The 16691-nt window shown below is 37.6% G+C and overlaps 1 protein-coding gene across 3 annotated transcripts in view; it reads left to right on the top strand.

Moving 5' to 3' along the window:
* Positions 1-15990, top strand: part of AFTPH (aftiphilin) — a 46972-nt gene extending 30982 nt beyond the window's left edge. The window contains exons 7-10 of one of the 3 annotated variants that reach the window (XM_027453419.3): positions 3353-3413; positions 5126-5209; positions 9214-9337; positions 14774-15990. In XM_027453419.3, coding sequence (XP_027309220.1) covers positions 3353-3413; positions 5126-5209; positions 9214-9337; positions 14774-14918 — 414 coding nt within the window. In that variant the 3' untranslated portion in view covers positions 14919-15990. The remainder of the gene's footprint in view (positions 1-3352; positions 3414-5125; positions 5210-9213; positions 9338-14773) is intronic. The other 2 variants (XM_027453420.3, XR_003496100.3) reach the window with 2 other exon arrangements.
* Positions 15991-16691: the final 701 nt, after the last annotated feature.

The following is a 16691-nucleotide window of genomic DNA, read 5'->3' as shown; positions in this document are numbered from 1 at the left end:
GTTTCTGCTTTTTTTGCTGTTGCTTCAAAGCATCCCCTTCTCTCTGTTTGGGACTCTTTGATAGAGCCTAATGGTAACTTTGTCCCAGCACACAGGATAACTTTGCAGTTTCTTATCTGTTTAGTTTTGCTTAAGCTTAATATTGGAATAGAAAACTGCAGTGACCCAGACCTTTCCAGAAAAGAATGACCAGCAATTCTTTTCTGCAGGTGCCTATTACAATACATCTGCACACGTGTAAGCTACTGAATTAGAGATCATGTTGTAACAGAATATGCATCTTATACTTGCTGGGTATTAGGGACTGAACCTTAATTAAACCCCATGGGGTGACAGTCTTTAAAAACACTTTTAATTACATAAGGGACCATCAGGACTTCTAACAATGACAGATGCAAACTACCATGTTATTGGCCACCAGCCAAAGGCTCCATCATGGAACTGCTCTCCAGTTATACATAGGAGAAAGATCCAAGAATATACGTAGTTTTGACAGAGAGAGAAACCTGCAGGTAAGAGATATTATAGGACGTACTATTCTGTCAGATGCAACAAAGTCACTTAAAGGTGGTGTCTGAGGAAAAGTGAATTTTAGAGCTCTCGTAATTTTGCCCGTGTCACACACAATGAAATGTATGAGTTACGTCTGTGTAAACCTTTTTCTGAAAGTCATGTTTATGGTGCTCATTTGTGGGATCTATTTAAACAGTTGTAATATATGTGTATTACAAGCCTTCCTATTTTTTTCCCTTAGCTTTAAGACAGCAAAATACTTCCCTTTTTTTGGAGGGGAGGTAGAAATTAGTTTTCCTGGATAATAATTGGCATGGAGGCGAACGCTTACATTTTAATCTTTTGAATTAGGAAAAAAATCTTGCATAATACCATTCTAAAACTGCCATGTGAAAAACGTCTCTTGCTTTCATCAACTGAAATACGATGCAGTAAAGCCAGCAGGCTTTTTAGTATTCTCTTTCTTACTTCCTTAACATTCAGACTAATACCCTGGCAGTTGAGTATACTTTTTCATTTCTGTACCATGTCCCGTAATATAATATGGAGGGAGGAGTGAGAGCAGATTGCCTTGAATCTTAATATTCTTCTAGATTGGGTGCTTTTCTTCAAAACATATTATTAAAATAATGGTTGTAAATGCAGTAGTCTAGCAACCTTGCAGTCTCCAAAAGACAAAATGTTATATTCCTATTTGCAGGGCATGTTTCCAGTATCTGAGATTCCAGTGCTGTGTTCAAGTGTCCCAGTATAGGTAGTTTTCTTAGGGCCAAGGACATTAGGAACTGAAGACTTTTCCTTTCTATTTAATTGGCTTTTGTTTCTGCCCTCCCCTTTCACTTTGCTTGCTGATGAAAAGACCAGGGCGTGCCAACATCCTGTATGGATGAGGTCTGATTTCCTTGCCACCCCCTTTTTTTACAAGCAGTTGAAGTCAGCAGAATAGCCTCATCCCACGGAACAGAATGATGTATGTAGTATACCTGCTGATTTAGAGTCAGGTATCTTTTTTTTTTCTTTTTTTCCCAGCATTTTAGGAAGAATTCATTGCATCCTTTGCCCTCTCCTCAGCAAGTCTGAGAATCATGTAATCATTTAAGGGAAAAGCCTAGCCAGCCATTGGTACCACCTTTTGCATACTACTTTGTCTCAACTTCCCCGGGACTCATCAGCCCTGACTCATCTTTTGACACAAAATGAAGTGGGTGTTCCTCAGTAAGTCAGGGTTGGTAGGGAGGAGCTTAGTTTCACTCTGATTTCATTTCGTTCCCTGCAGAAAACTTCTAGACCATCATACCAGCCTCCATTTTTCCCTTTTATTTTTATTTTTTTAAAACTCCTTTTAACGTTAATATATTTTTGGTGTGCCAAACTTTAAACAAGCTGCTGATCATAGTGATCATTATGTCATCAGGTTTAGCTTTCACACTGGTAACAGGATTTTTCCATCCAAGTCGTTTCAGTGCCAGTAATTTCATTACCAAAGCAAAGTAAAAAATGTAGCATCAGCTCCTTAAGCTCCACGGAGTGAATACTGTTCTAGTTGTGTTCCTCAGTACTGGAAATATTTCCAAGTCATTAAGTAGGAAAGATTTTTCTAGGCAAGGCTTTTACTATAAGTAAATACAGAAGTCTTCAGCTCCCTTTATTTTTCTTTCTGTAAATACCAATCCCCTAACAAAAGCCTTTTACAGTTAGCTTAGTTGTACAAAGCTAGCTCAGGTTGTTACAGTCTTGATTCATGAATCTGAATATTATTTCATGCTTTTAGGTTTTAAAAGTAAAATAAATAACCCAGCTTTCTCCAAAAGCAAACATAAGCTATGTCTCAGCCACTGAAAGCTCAACAACTAGTGATGCATCTTAAATAATGTTGTGGAGAACTTCAGTTGCTTTTCTTCCACAAGTGTTTGGTTTTGTTTTTTTTTTTTAAGTTGTATCAAACTTGTGAAATTGAAGGTGCATCTTTTTCCACCTTTTTTTGCACAAAAGTGCTTTATTACTACTTATCTCAGACATTTCTGATACTGTCCTATCGGTTTGTCTTCTGAGAATACAGGAGGACAGCACATGCAAGTTATGCTACCCCTGAACAGACTTTCCTTATAAAACATGGTCCATGCTGTTGTTTGATTCACATGTGTGTGTGTGTGCGCGTGCAGAAGACTGAACAAGAGGAAATGAAAAGGATGGACTCCCAGAAGGAGTCAGTGTTTCCATATTCCTCTTGTTCATCTTACCAGTGGTTTATTTAGATACCTGATATGATCATTAAAGGATAATGAATCACAGGATATTTTTTTCATGTGAGAATTTATTTTTGAATAGTTTGTTATTCATGTGTAGGGATTCTCTCTCTTAAAACCCCTCCAATAAAAGAAAGAAAAAGAATCATGGGGTATTTTTGTGGTAAATAACAGGCTTTGTCTATAATCAGGTCAAAGCATGGATGTATAGATGGCTTTCACTAATAACCCTATTCTAAAATTGCCCTCTAAATCGCATATACACAACTTTTTATGCAAAATGCCTCATCTTCCGTGAAACTAATATTACTTTCAACTATGCCTTAATGGTTTTATCCAATTCATATGTTTTAGTTAATTTGCAAATCCTTTCTGAGTTACCTAATCTGTACTGTTGAGAATTTAGTAGTAAAACAAATCTCCTTCAGATTGTTAGTGCATATTATGAAAATATGCCCCTCGCGAAAGTTGGGGCTTGCTCATTCATTTGTCTTTTTAGTATTTAGATGCTAAAGAATCTGTTGTTTGAACTGCTTTGCATTGTTGTAACCTGTACTGACTATAAAATCTGATTTCTGACTTTTCAACTCTAGGAATCTCTACCACCTGTCCAGTTTGACTGGAGTAGCAGTGGCCTTACTAACCCTTTAGATGGTACGTCTCTCCGTAGAGCCTCTAGCACCAGAGCTAGAGATAAGAAAGCTACAAAGTTCAGACAAACATCTATCTGCTGATTTATTTTTTTAAATATATATATATATATATACACACACACATACATATATATACATATATAAATATATATAATATTTATTTCTTACTCCTAACTTTGGAAATTCAGGCTTTCTTTCTGATTAACTGTACCTCTATGTGAAATATCATGTTGTCTGAAAAAGACCGAGTTAAGTATTATTTTAGAGTCATGCCATATTCTAATGACACAGTGGCAATATTAGCACTTCATTATAAATAACTGCAGGTTATAATGAAACTCTGAATAAATGAACGTTTTAGAGTGATGAGTTATACTTTGTAAAAGTATTTTTCACCAATGAAGTGTCTCTTTAGACATCCTTTGAATGAAAAACTTGTGTATAGTGGCTACTTCAAAGCACAATATTTTAACCACAAACTGTTTGCAAAAGATGTACTTCTTGACCTGGAAGTTTTCAGATTTACAGATAATTTTATATTTCAAAAATGTGACATCATCTGTTACCACTTTTGCTTACACTCAATAGTAGTTAATTAGAGCTAATTTATTGAAGAGGTAGCTACAAAGTTATTTGTATCTGCAAATGTATATAGTTATCACCTACAAGACCCTTCACCTAAGTCTATTTTAATAGCAAAGAGTTGTTCCATCACCTCCAGTCTCAGAAATGTAAGTTTATTCAAAAGAGATAAAACAAGTTTTGGAAACTTGTTTGAATGACAGGCTAGAGACCTGTAAAGAAAATGATACCTTTAAGAGGAACCTGCTGACAACAGTTAATGCATAAGTTGTTCAAAAGCAGGCTAAAAGAAACTGCATCTCTACTGCTTTGGTGTTGCCTCATGGTGTTGTTTCAGAACATATAGGATATAACAGTTTGGATAGTGATATCATGGTGTTGAAGGAAAGCCTGGATGGACTCTTTTGCTGTTGTCTGGTGTCTTATTACTTCAGTCAAATCATCGTGCTTTCTTTTTAACAAGCAACTTCTTTAAAATGTATCTTGGTTTGATTTCTGTTTTAGTACTAAAGGGGAACAGTATAATTTACCAGTGAGGAACTGGATATAAGAATGGCATCTATTACCACGTGTTCACATTGTTTTAAGATAATGATAATCAATTGCTTAAAGCTAATATATGAAACTTTAATGGTGTTTTTTGGTAGTTTTTTTTTTTTGGGGGGGGGGATGGGGAGGAAGAGGGATTCTTTGCTATCTGGGGACCTGCTAAGTCTTCCTGACAAAATAATGACTTTCCATTTCATTGAGGGGAGAAAAAGCCCACTCTATTCTAATTATCAATTGACATATATATTGTTTCCCTTTAATTGATTACATCTTTCTCTCTGGGTCTTGCTGGTTCTCTTTCATTTTTAGATTGAAATAAATATTTCTATTTTGAAGTTACTAGTGTTGATTTCCTTGCTGCATTGTACATGAGGAAATGTGCACTGAATTAAGTTGTTAACATTTTAGAAGGTACAAATTAATACTGTAAGCAATGTTTTCATGTCGATTTTTAAATTGTGTACTGAGTACTAATTATAACTTGCATGTTCAAGTGTGTGTCTTACCCCTTTTTACACATAAACCCCTCCCTTGGCTTACCTTCTATATGGCTGCCTACCAACACGGTCACTGAATTTCAAGCTAGTGGAGGTTCCACTCTTCTGAACCTTGATTTCTTTGGGCCCGTGGATGACAGTAGCTCTAGCAGCACCACCACAATCCCAGGTCAGCAGAGTGTTAAAACCACAACTATAATATTATAACAACTTACTAAAAGCATGAGCACATCACTTGACTTTCCTATAAACAAGGAGAAGTTTTACATTGTGTTTCTCTAAAATGTCTCTCTACTGCATTTTTCCTTTAATCTGTGTTCTGTTTTCTGATGTTTTGTATCAAGTGCGAAGTATTTAAAAGGTACTGTCAGCTCTGTATTGTCACGTTTAAGGAATGGCTCTTTTGCTCTTGCAATTAAGATGTTAAAACACTTTTTTCGAATGAGAGAGATTGGAAGTTAACTTTTCCAAGCACTTCACTGAAAAAGCTGCAGATGTGACTATTCCCCCCAAAATAAAAATAAAATACCAGGCTTGTTCCTTATAATGTGGAGACACTCATTTATATGATTGTGATTGTTATTTGGAAGGTGTGCCAATGTAAAGTTACAGGCCTTAATGTATCACAACCCAGCTGGTATTGTCTTCTACCAGTAGACTGTAAGTTTTTTCTTTGTGTGAATTGCTAATATTAATGATAAGGTGAAAAAAGTGTTTTAACTGCATTCATCATAGAAAATAAGGATAGTTGCATGTTTGGGGGGCGTTAGTTCATGAATGTTAATTATAAAACTAAAGCATTTTATCCGCAACTTAAAAAGGAGATGAAAATACCACTTTCTCCTTTGAAAAAAAATGTGAAAGTAATTGAATTCATTTATCATATGGTTTTGACATGCTTTGAGTATTTTGTGGGAGCTTGTGAAAACCTACACTTCGAATAAATTTCTTCAGGAACTTGAGGGAACACTTTGGGGATTTATCCCAGTGCATAGTCTAAGCAGATAAGGCAAATATTCTTTCAGTACAATGCCTGGCAGCAGTTGGGAAGCCACGATAATCACTTTCTTCATAGGAATGGTCTTTTTGCATCTTAATTACTTTAAGAAACCAAGTTTTCTTGGTTAAACCATTTTTAAGAGATTTGAAGCTCTCCTGTATTTTAAAGAAGTGCTTACAGTTAGAGTTGTATTTTTTGTTGTTGTTAAAAACCTGCTTTTTCAGTTTTGCAATCTGATCATTGAGGGCAATTTTACCTCATCCCAATACAAATGTGTTTTTTTCTCCAATAGTGAGAAATATCCTTATAGAGCTGAAAGATAGCAGATCTGTCATGAAAGCGACAGGTAGCAAATTCGAGATTTTCAAGTCTTACAGATTCTTTGAGAAGTATGTGCAAGTCCATTGACATACTGGCATCAGTGCCCACTACATGCACTGCTTGTGCAGTCGGGTACGATCCTTTATCCTGCTGCTGTGCACACTTAAAGTGGTTACTGGAGGGATACTCCCTTAGCCTTTTATTGCACTTTCTCTTCCTTTTTTTGTTTCCTCCTGTTGTTGTTTCATCAAGTACAGGTATCATCACCTTCCCCTTGTATCCCCTGTAGTGCCTGTTTTAAGTTTTTGCTTTTCTTTCCTCCTGACTTGTTTCTGGGAAAGTCATTTGTTTCTTGGCTTGCAGCTCATGTGTTTGTGTGTGTGTGTTTAGGAGCTTTGTGTGGGGTTTGGTTGGCTAACTTTCCCTTAATATCTCATTAAGGTTTTGCGGTGCTTTCCTTAGCTATTCTCTGATAATTTGAATAAAATGGAGAATATGCAACTCTTACTTAAAATGGAAAAGGGGAAAAAAAAGAAAAAAAAAAGACCAATTGTTAAATCTTTTGGCTTAAAAATAAACCTTTTTATCAGTAGTAGAGGTTTGTTCTTTCCCTGAAGACCTTAGCTTTACTTACTGTAGGTCTATGGTTTATTCTTCTCAGTCTGATCTAATCAGTTGCCAAAATAACTTATAAAAATTTACCCTCTACGTCATGAACAGGGAGTTACTCATTTCCAGTATGTTCCCACAGATTTACTCTGTTTTATTTTTCACGTTGGTAGCTTAACATAAACGTAGCTGAGTAAAAGGTGTCTAACAGAACAGTAAACTGAGCAGTGACATCACGTTACAGTGAAAACGAATTCAGGACCATAAATGTGAATATCTGAATGATGTAATCCACAAGGTTGCATTTAATGCTTGCTGCAGAGTTGCACGTCAAAGAACTCCTCGTTTCATTCAGTCTTACAATTTGTACCTTAATGGGATTTCGCGGGCTTCTGCAAGTCAAAGTGTATTTCTTCGAGTCTTCTTCTCCCTGTTTGAAAGTGGATATTTTATGGACTAGTTGGGCGTTTTCCTGTTTCCAAGTTCTGTAAACATCTGACAGTACTTAAAGTCATGGTATACTGGTCTCAGTGCAGCACATGTTTTGATGTTTTGCTTGAAACTGGATGAAATTTGTTTTGAAAATCCAGACTAAAACATGTAGGTTGAAAGGAGAGCTGATTAATTTCTAATAAACTCCATATTAAATGGAGCAAATCCTCCCCTCTGCCCCCACAGCTTAACCAGATTATTTTCTTAATTTTGCTTTTTGGTTGGCTTAGCTTCCTAACAATGAAGGAGTATTTAACTCTTGCAGAAATAACGAGTGGTCAAGACACTACTTGGGAAGAGCTCATGCAAAGCAGTCATGAGGATTATTAGCCTCACCTCTTAATACACACAGTACTACAATTACTGGTTGGAAAAGGAAGGACAGTAGGCACAGGATTTTTTCCAATTTAGTTATCACTTGATATTTCAGGAGTACTTCTAAAAATGCCTTGAATCCAAGCAAGTAGACTGAGTACAATCATCAACATACAAGGCTACAAATACAGTTTTTATGCTAGGTAGCTACAGGGAACTGTTGTGTCCAAGTGTTTGCAGAGGTTGTTCTGCAGTGGCGTACAAAATGTTTCTGTGTTGTCCAAACCAGCTGACATCAGCGTTATGCTTTTTTAGAATGCAGATGTCTAAAAAAACAAGATGTTTCTGCCCAAATTCTACACTATTTTTGAAAGTTAGTTATAACTGTGGATGATGCATATATGTGCACTTCATTTTCAAACCATGAAGCATGAAATAGCTGAAAACATACCTGAAGGAATATCACCAATTTAAAATGCTTGTGAGCACCAAAATGTGCTATGTTAGTCCTGATAGATTTTAATAATTCTGATTTCTAGGCACTTCTTAAAAAGAAAGTGTTTGCTATCTGGAAGTTTTAGAGCCAGTATCCTTACTGAGATACATATCCCTACTGGGATACGATGCTCGATATTAAAGAGTTAGAATTTCGCCTCTATCTAGGAAGGGCAGGGGTCAGGCAAGTTTCCATTGTTTTCAGAATGACCTCTGCTGATAAAACTTGAGATCGATTTGCAACACATGTAATGTCAGAATTCAGTATCTGACCTATGGCATCTGAAGCTTTGAAATCAAGGCTGAAACCTCCAGATACTCGATGCTTTGTAGATAAAGGAGATAGAAAAGGAAGCACAGACTGAGGATTTTGGTAGCATTATAAATGTGATTGTCTAACTTTTTTTTTTAATGTTATTCCACTTGTATGCACTGGAAAAGCTGTTTTTCCTCACTCCAAAATATAAATAAATACAATAAATAATGGAACCTCTTGTGAAAAGCAAGATATTAAACTTGCTATAATGCATGCCAATGTCATGTATAATCTCAGAGTTGGCTGCTGTCAACCATCAGCACTCAGAAACAGTTGAGCTGAAGCAATTGAAACAATCCACTTTAACCAAACTGACCTTTTTACAGGTATTTTGCTCTAAAAGGTAAAATCAAATTGTTTGTTTACTATTAGACTGAGACCTTGTATGCCAGACTTGATCCAAGGTGTGTGCGCTTTGTAATGCAGCTAAAAAGCTACTGAAAAGGGTGGGGAGAGAGGACGCTGTTTTAGAAACACGGACATGTTCTGTCACGTTCTTTTCATGTATCTTGAAACTTTAAATGATTCAGATGTTTACAGAAAACAGTCTCTAGCAAGTTGGTCTGTGGCTAATTATGGCTGTGCTTGTCTCCAACCATCACTGATTATCATTTTATACTATAAGGTGTGGATCCTGAGTTGTATGAATTGACAACCTCAAAACTGGAAACTTCCAATGCAAGCAACAGAGTGACCGATGCATTTGCAAGACTCATGTCCACAGTGGAGAAGGCAAGCACGTCCACAAGGTAAATAAAGTTCATTGTGCTTTTACCCCCCTCCCTGAAAAAGGCGAGGCAAAACGAGAGGAGTGAGTGTGTGTGACGTTTCAGGTCAGAAGTTCTTGAATGAGCAAAAGGTTTACATTTAAGATGCAACTGAAAGTTGCATGTTACAAATATGAAATTCTTACCACCATAGTTCATATTTTGAATTATCACAAAACTCTAAGGTAAGATGGGAAACATTTTTTCAGCTGACAGAAAAAAAGTCACTTTAAAAGCAGGAACCAAATATTTGATTGAAAGATAAGACTTTCTGAAGAACAGAACTGATTTCTAAGAATGGAAGGGTGAGCTGAACCTCGTAATTCAAACTGTTAGGACTTTGACAGAAGGCACTGGTAGGTCCTCTACATAATTCATTGATGTGGATATAGTTCTAACATCAATCAAAACTTCAGTGACCAAACATCAGATTCATTTTGCTATTGCAAGTTCCTTTTTAAGGAGGTAAAATGTAGCTTGTTTAGGATGTCCTTTCTGCCTCATGGATCTCATGCAAGGTTCTTCTGCGTTTTGTTCTATAGGGACTCTATATACAGGCTTTAGTTGTCAAATGTCTTCCTTGAAATCAGACCTGTTGAATTGGGTACAGAATATTCTTTCCCTGTTTACACTTTTATTCTTTGTGCTTATTTTCTGAACGTTCATCTTAACAGTAGGATTCTGGACTGTCTTAACATGGAATTAGTGGCTGTGCCCATTAAAGAATTGCTGAGTGATTCTCCCAGGGTGAAATGCTCCTATCGTTGAGGAAGTACGTGCTTACTTCGTAGATATTTATAAATGTAGTTACTTCACAGCTAATAAACAGTAAGATGTCCTCACTCTGAGTGAGCTTCAGGGTTCATTCATAATTCTATAGCTAAATAAATGGATTTCCATGCATCATAGCACTTAAAACACGCACACACACAAAAATTGCATCATATGTAGGGATTTTTAATGTTTGAAGATAACAGGCTTTCTTAAAATAAGTAAAAATAGCTCTTTTAGACCATGTTCTTTCATTATGATTGTGTTAGTTTTCTTGCAGTGAAAATGTTAAAAGTGAACACAGCTTTTAAAAAAAGCTCAACACTCCGTGAAATTTCAAGAGAGAACCAGTAGAGGGAACTCCACTCCTCAGTGCTGATTTTTTCTCTCTGCTTTTGGATTGCCTGTTTTTCTGTCCATGGAGGATGTATACTTCTGAAGATAAGCAACTGAGAAGGGAAAAAAAAAGTTAGTTTTACTAGCTAAATAGAAAACTTAGCAGCAGTTGAAATAACTTTGTCATATATTCCAAGTCTAGTTTAAAAGTAACCGCAAATTTGCAGCAGGGCATCCAAACTCCAAATGTATATTTATTATTTTCTTTATCTCGCTTTTAGATTTCTGCCTCCTTGCTTGCCAGACCTTTAAGATGTCTTAGCTTGCTTTTTCCTTACAAATGAGCAGGGTAGTCTGCTTTGCTTAAATGAATGTTGACCTTCATTTTCTGTATTGTTTTCTTGATGTGTGGGTGGGGATTTTTTTATTTTTTTATTTTTTTTTAATGCTTCCACAGCGCACTTGAAACTTTTATTTGCTATGTTGGAGCTGTTTAGATGTCAAAGTTCTTCGCCAGTTCTGGACAGTATTTCTTAGTGATATGAGGAGATTCTGGATCTGTGCTGTAGGAATATAGCTGCCTATAGGGAAAGGCTGGAGACCTCAGGCGTACCAGTTAAGTTCAGACGTGCATACAGATCAGCTTTTTTCAGTATTAAACACATTTTGTAGGCTCTTCGTCAACTCTGATTTTTTTATATTAAGTTTTTCATCTATTCTGATTTTGTGCTCTGTGAAATAAAAGCAGTCTGCTTTTCAGTTTTTCAAGGCAGAACCCTTCAAAGAGATAAGGTCTTGTCTCAACAGTATACTAAGTATGTTCCATTGTCTTAGCTTTTTCCTAATAAAGTTGTTTTTCTTTTGAAATTTTTATTTGTCATGAACTGAAATCTTTAAAATAGGAGTGGCTGGGTACAGACAGCTCAGCAAAGACAATCTGCATGCTGTAGCTTGGAAACAGACTTAACCGTTCCTGACAAATGGGCAGGAGAAGATGTGGCCAGTGGCTTAACACCACTTTGATGGCTACTTCAGTTGTGCTAAAACTACCCCATGTCTGTCTGTAACTTGTCTGAACTCAAAAGCTTTGAGGTTAGGGTTTAGAGGGAAAGTACCATTATTCAACTGTAGGACAGCCATGTGAGCAGTCATCTCGGTTTGAAATACCTCCATCTTTTGCTTGCAGAGGAGAGGAAACTTCCCAGCTTGAATCTGAGACCTTGAAGGTAGCAGTATGGAAAGCCAGTTCTCCAGTGCAGCATTCCACTGACACTCTGCAGCCTTGCCCAATTCTGTAGAATTGGCAGAGATAAAAAGTTTATCTGCTGTCTTTCTGAAGAAAAGCAGAGCACTGATACTGTTCCAAGAACTGGCTGAAACCCTCATTTAAACTGGAAATGCTCCTTGTGGGCAGCATTGGATGGAGCAGGCTAACTCTTAATTACAGAGTAATTTTTAAAGCCCGTTTCTCTCATCACTGTTTCTATTAGAGCCTGGCCTTTTTGGAGTTATCCTCAAAAACTGTTGCAAACATGAGAGGTCACTGAAGTCTTGAAAGGCTGAATGCTTCAGGAAGGGATTGAAATGTAAACCAGACCCCTAAGGTGTGAGCGACACATCTACAAAGCATTCCCTATTTCTTGCTAAATCTTCTTCCAGCGTCTTTCCTGCTTGTCAGTTTGGCTAAGTTCTTGCAGCTTGGTGTTAATGTGCCTTTAAAATGAAACATCATGCCAACAGGTAGAAGGACTGGCGTAATTGCTTGGGGAAAGGTATTCCCTCTGTTCTCTGTCTTGGGAGGAAATGTAACCTAGTGTAAGAGAAGAGGTGGATGGGGGTAAAGTGTTTTGTAGAAGGTTGTTTTAAAACCTGAATGAACTTGATGCAAAACCAGTCTGCAGTGATGATGATACTTTGTCTTTTAAGTTTATAGAGAGCTAATGAGTAGTTGGTCAGGGTTGATATTTGCTACTGAAGGTGTTGACTGCTCTGGTATCCAGAAGGGGTATTCAAAATGTCTGGTTTTATTATTTTTTGGATAAGCCTACCCCTTTCTGTTGAGGAGTGGAGATGTAGCCAATCTCCTCCCCTCTCTGCACTGAGATGATTTAAAGAAAAAAAAAAGTTTTGAGCTTTGGCAAGGTGGTTGGATCCATAGCTGTGACTTGGTCATAGTTAAGTAACGTTTGGTATGTAAGTGTGTTGGCCCGTCCTTCATTGGTACTTTTTGCAGAGCACATCAAGCAGGTAAATTACTGCAAAGGGTCTCCAACCAGGAGGGGAGCATTCAGTAATCGAGCAAGATTCACATCTGACTGCGCTCGCTGGCATGCATATTCTGCAGCGATGTTGCAGACACTGGTTAGGATAGCAAGAGCATCGCCCTGTGATAAAGGTCCTCCATATCAACACCAAATAAAGTGCAGCGCTGCCTCTGGGACCCAGCAGTGCCGTTTCTCCGCGTGACACAGTTGAGCAGAGGAGGAAGAGGCATATAAATAGCAAGGAGTGTGTGAGCTCCATCTTGGTGCCTGATTACAATTGCAGGAACTCCTTTTAATGCAGATCTCTGAGTCAGCCCTCTTCCTTTGGCTTCCTCTGTCAAATACTCCTTTGTTAGCTATAAGTCCTTGATCACCAGGAGTTTGTACCGTAAGAGGCTTGTGGTAAGTGATTACTAATAGTGCACCAGATACTGATAACACAGTGGTGGGTGACAACCACATTTCAACAGCTCAGAGATAGTCCTTCAAGTGCACACAGTGGCGACTGTGAAGCTGTTAGAGAAGGAGGCACATATTGGCTCTCTGCTTCTTCCTTCAGCAAATCCAGCACACAGCTTTGTTTATCCTCCAGAATTTGGTAATCTGCCTAGTCAGTGGCTCATGAAATTCCACTGCAGCAGAGAAAAGAAAATATTGCTATTCTAGCAAGGGAAAGTCAGATTTAGTATCTATACTGCCTCATCTAGAGATCTTTCATCAAGTGGAGATTTCAAGTAGCAAACAAAACTGATAGCTCAGTGTCAACACAATGATCACTGATGGCAAGGATGAGTTTAACTCGAGCGTTTTTTTTGTCCCCCGTAGCCAAGAAATTCTGAGACTGCTGCTGAAGAAACCATGTGGCTCCTTGCTTTCTCCTGGTCTCTCATTAGCTCAGGGAACAATCCTGATGTGTGCTGACAAAAAAGACATATACTTATATGCTGCTTCGTGACTGAAGTGGTGATTGCCCTCTCATGGGTACGGTTTAAAGTTTTATAGCTAAGATAAGGTGTAGAAAGAAAATTTCTGAAATAGTGTATGGAAGAGCCATTTGTTCCTAGCCTTTTGTCTCAGCTTTTTGCCCCATAATGGGAGAGCTTATTTAGCTAGGATTTCTGCTGTTATTGCAGGGAGTAGCAGGTGCCTTTTTGGACCTGGAATAACATTTGATGGAGTATTTGTTTCTCTAGTAATAGCCAGGATTCTTCAAGATAAAGCACCGAGGAGGCAGGAGAGGGGCACTTCTGTAGCAGGCTGAGCCAGCCTTCATTTTGCTTAGGAAATGTGAGTTTCTTGCATAACAGTGAGAACCAAGCAACGTGGGATTCAGACCTCTGTATTCATTTGTGCCCAGTAATTCTTGTGAATAATGCAAAAGGCGAAGTAAATACCCGTGGTTCCCAAACTGCTGTGTGCATCATTATGGCTACACAACCTCGTTCACTTCAAAGCGAGTTAGCTGCCAGCAGTGAACTACCTTCTGATGATGATGAGACCTTGGAGGGGAGAAAGGGGCTTGTGGATCATGATGTAGAGCAGTATGGTATATAATCCGAGCGCAGTTGTGTCGGAAATGCAGCATAAGTACCTGTATTTATTTATTAAAGGAGTAAGTTAGGAACTTCTTCACGTCCTTTCAAAATATTTCCATTTTAGATCAAAAGATTATACTGAACTTAGGTAGCTTAAAAGAAATGTTCCTATTGTCTTAACCCTAAAATATGAGTCTGGTTGTTTCTTCAAGTGAATAGTCCCAGAATGGCACACTGGAACTTGCTCCCCCCCATGGTAAATTAGCATCTGAATAGATATTTTTTTTTCCTTATTGCAACAATATTCAGGAACGTTTTGCTGACTTCCCGTGTTAACATTTTGTTGTTAGGCAGGTAGGTATTATAACATTAGACTAGCTTCAAATAGCTTACAGAAGTGCTTGTCAGTGGGAGACGAAGTGACAGAACACTGCTTCAATCAGTGATTCTTTCAGTGATCCAAGGGATATCAGGTACTGGATTAATGCACTTTTTTCTTTTCTTCTCAACAGGAAGCCTAAAAAGGAAGAACATCTTAGTGAAGAGGCTGCCAAGGTGATTTCTAGCCTTCCTGACTTAACTTTCATGCATGCCAAGGTGTTGATGTTCCCAGCCACATTAACACCTTCGACAAGCTGCCAAGAAAAGGTAGACTAAAGTGATGTGAATTGGACGTTTTCTATTGATTTTTTTTTTTCCTTCCCTCTGGGGGTCATAAAAAGCAATCTTGCTTTAATTAAAAAAAAAAAAAATCAAGTTCAGATGATTTGTTGGTAAGCAGCACTAGAAAGGTATACATAGTTATGTATATTTATTTACATACTGGAGTCCTAAATTTATATTAGAGAAAAATGTAAATAATTGGGGGTAAATCTTTTTGAAGATCTATTCTTTTTGTTGTGCTGGGGTGTATACATTTATGTCTTTGTGAAATACACTGGTGGTGTCCTTCTTACAAAACTTTAAAAAGTTTAAAAAAAAAAAAAAAAAGAATCCTAGAAACACATAATGAAGACGTCAATTTTCACAATATGTGAAGTCCCCTTCAAAGGTTTTCAGATTGCATTGAACGTCTTTTTCTTTCCTGCATATATTAAAATACTTTTTGCTGGAAAAAAAAAAAAAGTTACATTGTGGGTTTTCAGTTATTGTTTTTTAAAACCCAATAATTTCTTTTCTGTTTTAACAAGCTTAAGATGTGTTTTTTCTTTCCTTCTCCCTTTCTCCCCTCCCCCTGGTTGATTGGTTGACTGATCAATTTTTATGTTCTTAAACTTAAATAGTATGGCTCTGTCACTATATAGCCTTTTGAAAGGTATCCTGTCAGTAACTTCTTGTTCCAGTTATGGATCACTGTCTAAACACTTGATTTTTGGGTCATTAGAAGGTCATCTGCTTTTAATCGGTTTGATTTGGAAAAGAAGGACCAAAACTATATGAATGTCTTTACAATGAAATTTATCTGTTTAAAAATTTTTGTTTTGTTGTACCACTATTCTTATGTTTGATTTTGCACAGTGTAAAATGACATAATCATAGATTGCTATGGTTTTAGGCTGTATATACAGTAAAAACTATGGGTTGTAAATGTTTGGGGAAATTCCTATGGAAAAAAGAGAGCTATGTAGAAGAACCTCTAAAAAGGTCAATGTGCATGCCCAAGGTCTTTTGAGATTTAAGTGTGTAAATTTCCTTTTAGCTTACACAAAATAAAATAATTTAAAAGATATATATGTATATAGTCTGCCATCTTTTTATACGGGATGTATAAATTATTCATATTTCTGTTGACAGCAAAATTGATGCACTGCATTAACAGTAGACCCTCCTAATCTGTGCTGCGTATTCTCACAAGACGCACCTGTCAGGGTCCTGCAGAAGGAGAAGCAGACTCCTCTTTATTGTTCCATCTCCCTGAATCTGTTACAGTGCAGTCTTCTGGTTTGGCCTCCCATTTACAGGGCGCTGTGGCTCAAGACACGTTGATGTTTTGGTTTAGAGACTTCTTCGAAGTAACAGGCAATACTGAAGCGTAAGAAACACCAAGTCAGGTGAGGTGCAAAGGGCCAGCTGGTTTTACGTATTTCTTAGCTAGAATTAAAAAATGTAAACATAGCAAGTTTCCTAACGTGTTAGCTTGCCCTGTAGTTCTTTCAGCAACTTCTCATCAGAGGATATCCTGGACTATTCAGAGTAGAAAGTCTGCAGGTAAGGTATGCTCTGGGTGCTGATGCTCCTTAAGGGCAGTTTATGTGGGTATAGACTCTATCGATGTAGCTAACCCTCTGTACGTACTCAGCTCTTGAAGTGTTCCCTGGTCACCACCAGTTCCTCAGTTGACATCTAGTTCTGAGAAATCTCCACTGCATTTCTCACCTTTCCTTTGAATTCTTTATTGTCCAACAGCCCTCGGGGCAGAAAAGTTAATCT

The sequence above is a fragment of the Anas platyrhynchos genome, chromosome 3 (genome assembly GCF_047663525.1).
Source record: "Anas platyrhynchos isolate ZD024472 breed Pekin duck chromosome 3, IASCAAS_PekinDuck_T2T, whole genome shotgun sequence".
NCBI lineage: Eukaryota > Metazoa > Chordata > Aves > Anseriformes > Anatidae > Anas > Anas platyrhynchos.
The sequence above is the reverse complement of the archived record's forward strand: the minus strand, read 5'-3'. Positions and strand labels throughout refer to the sequence as shown.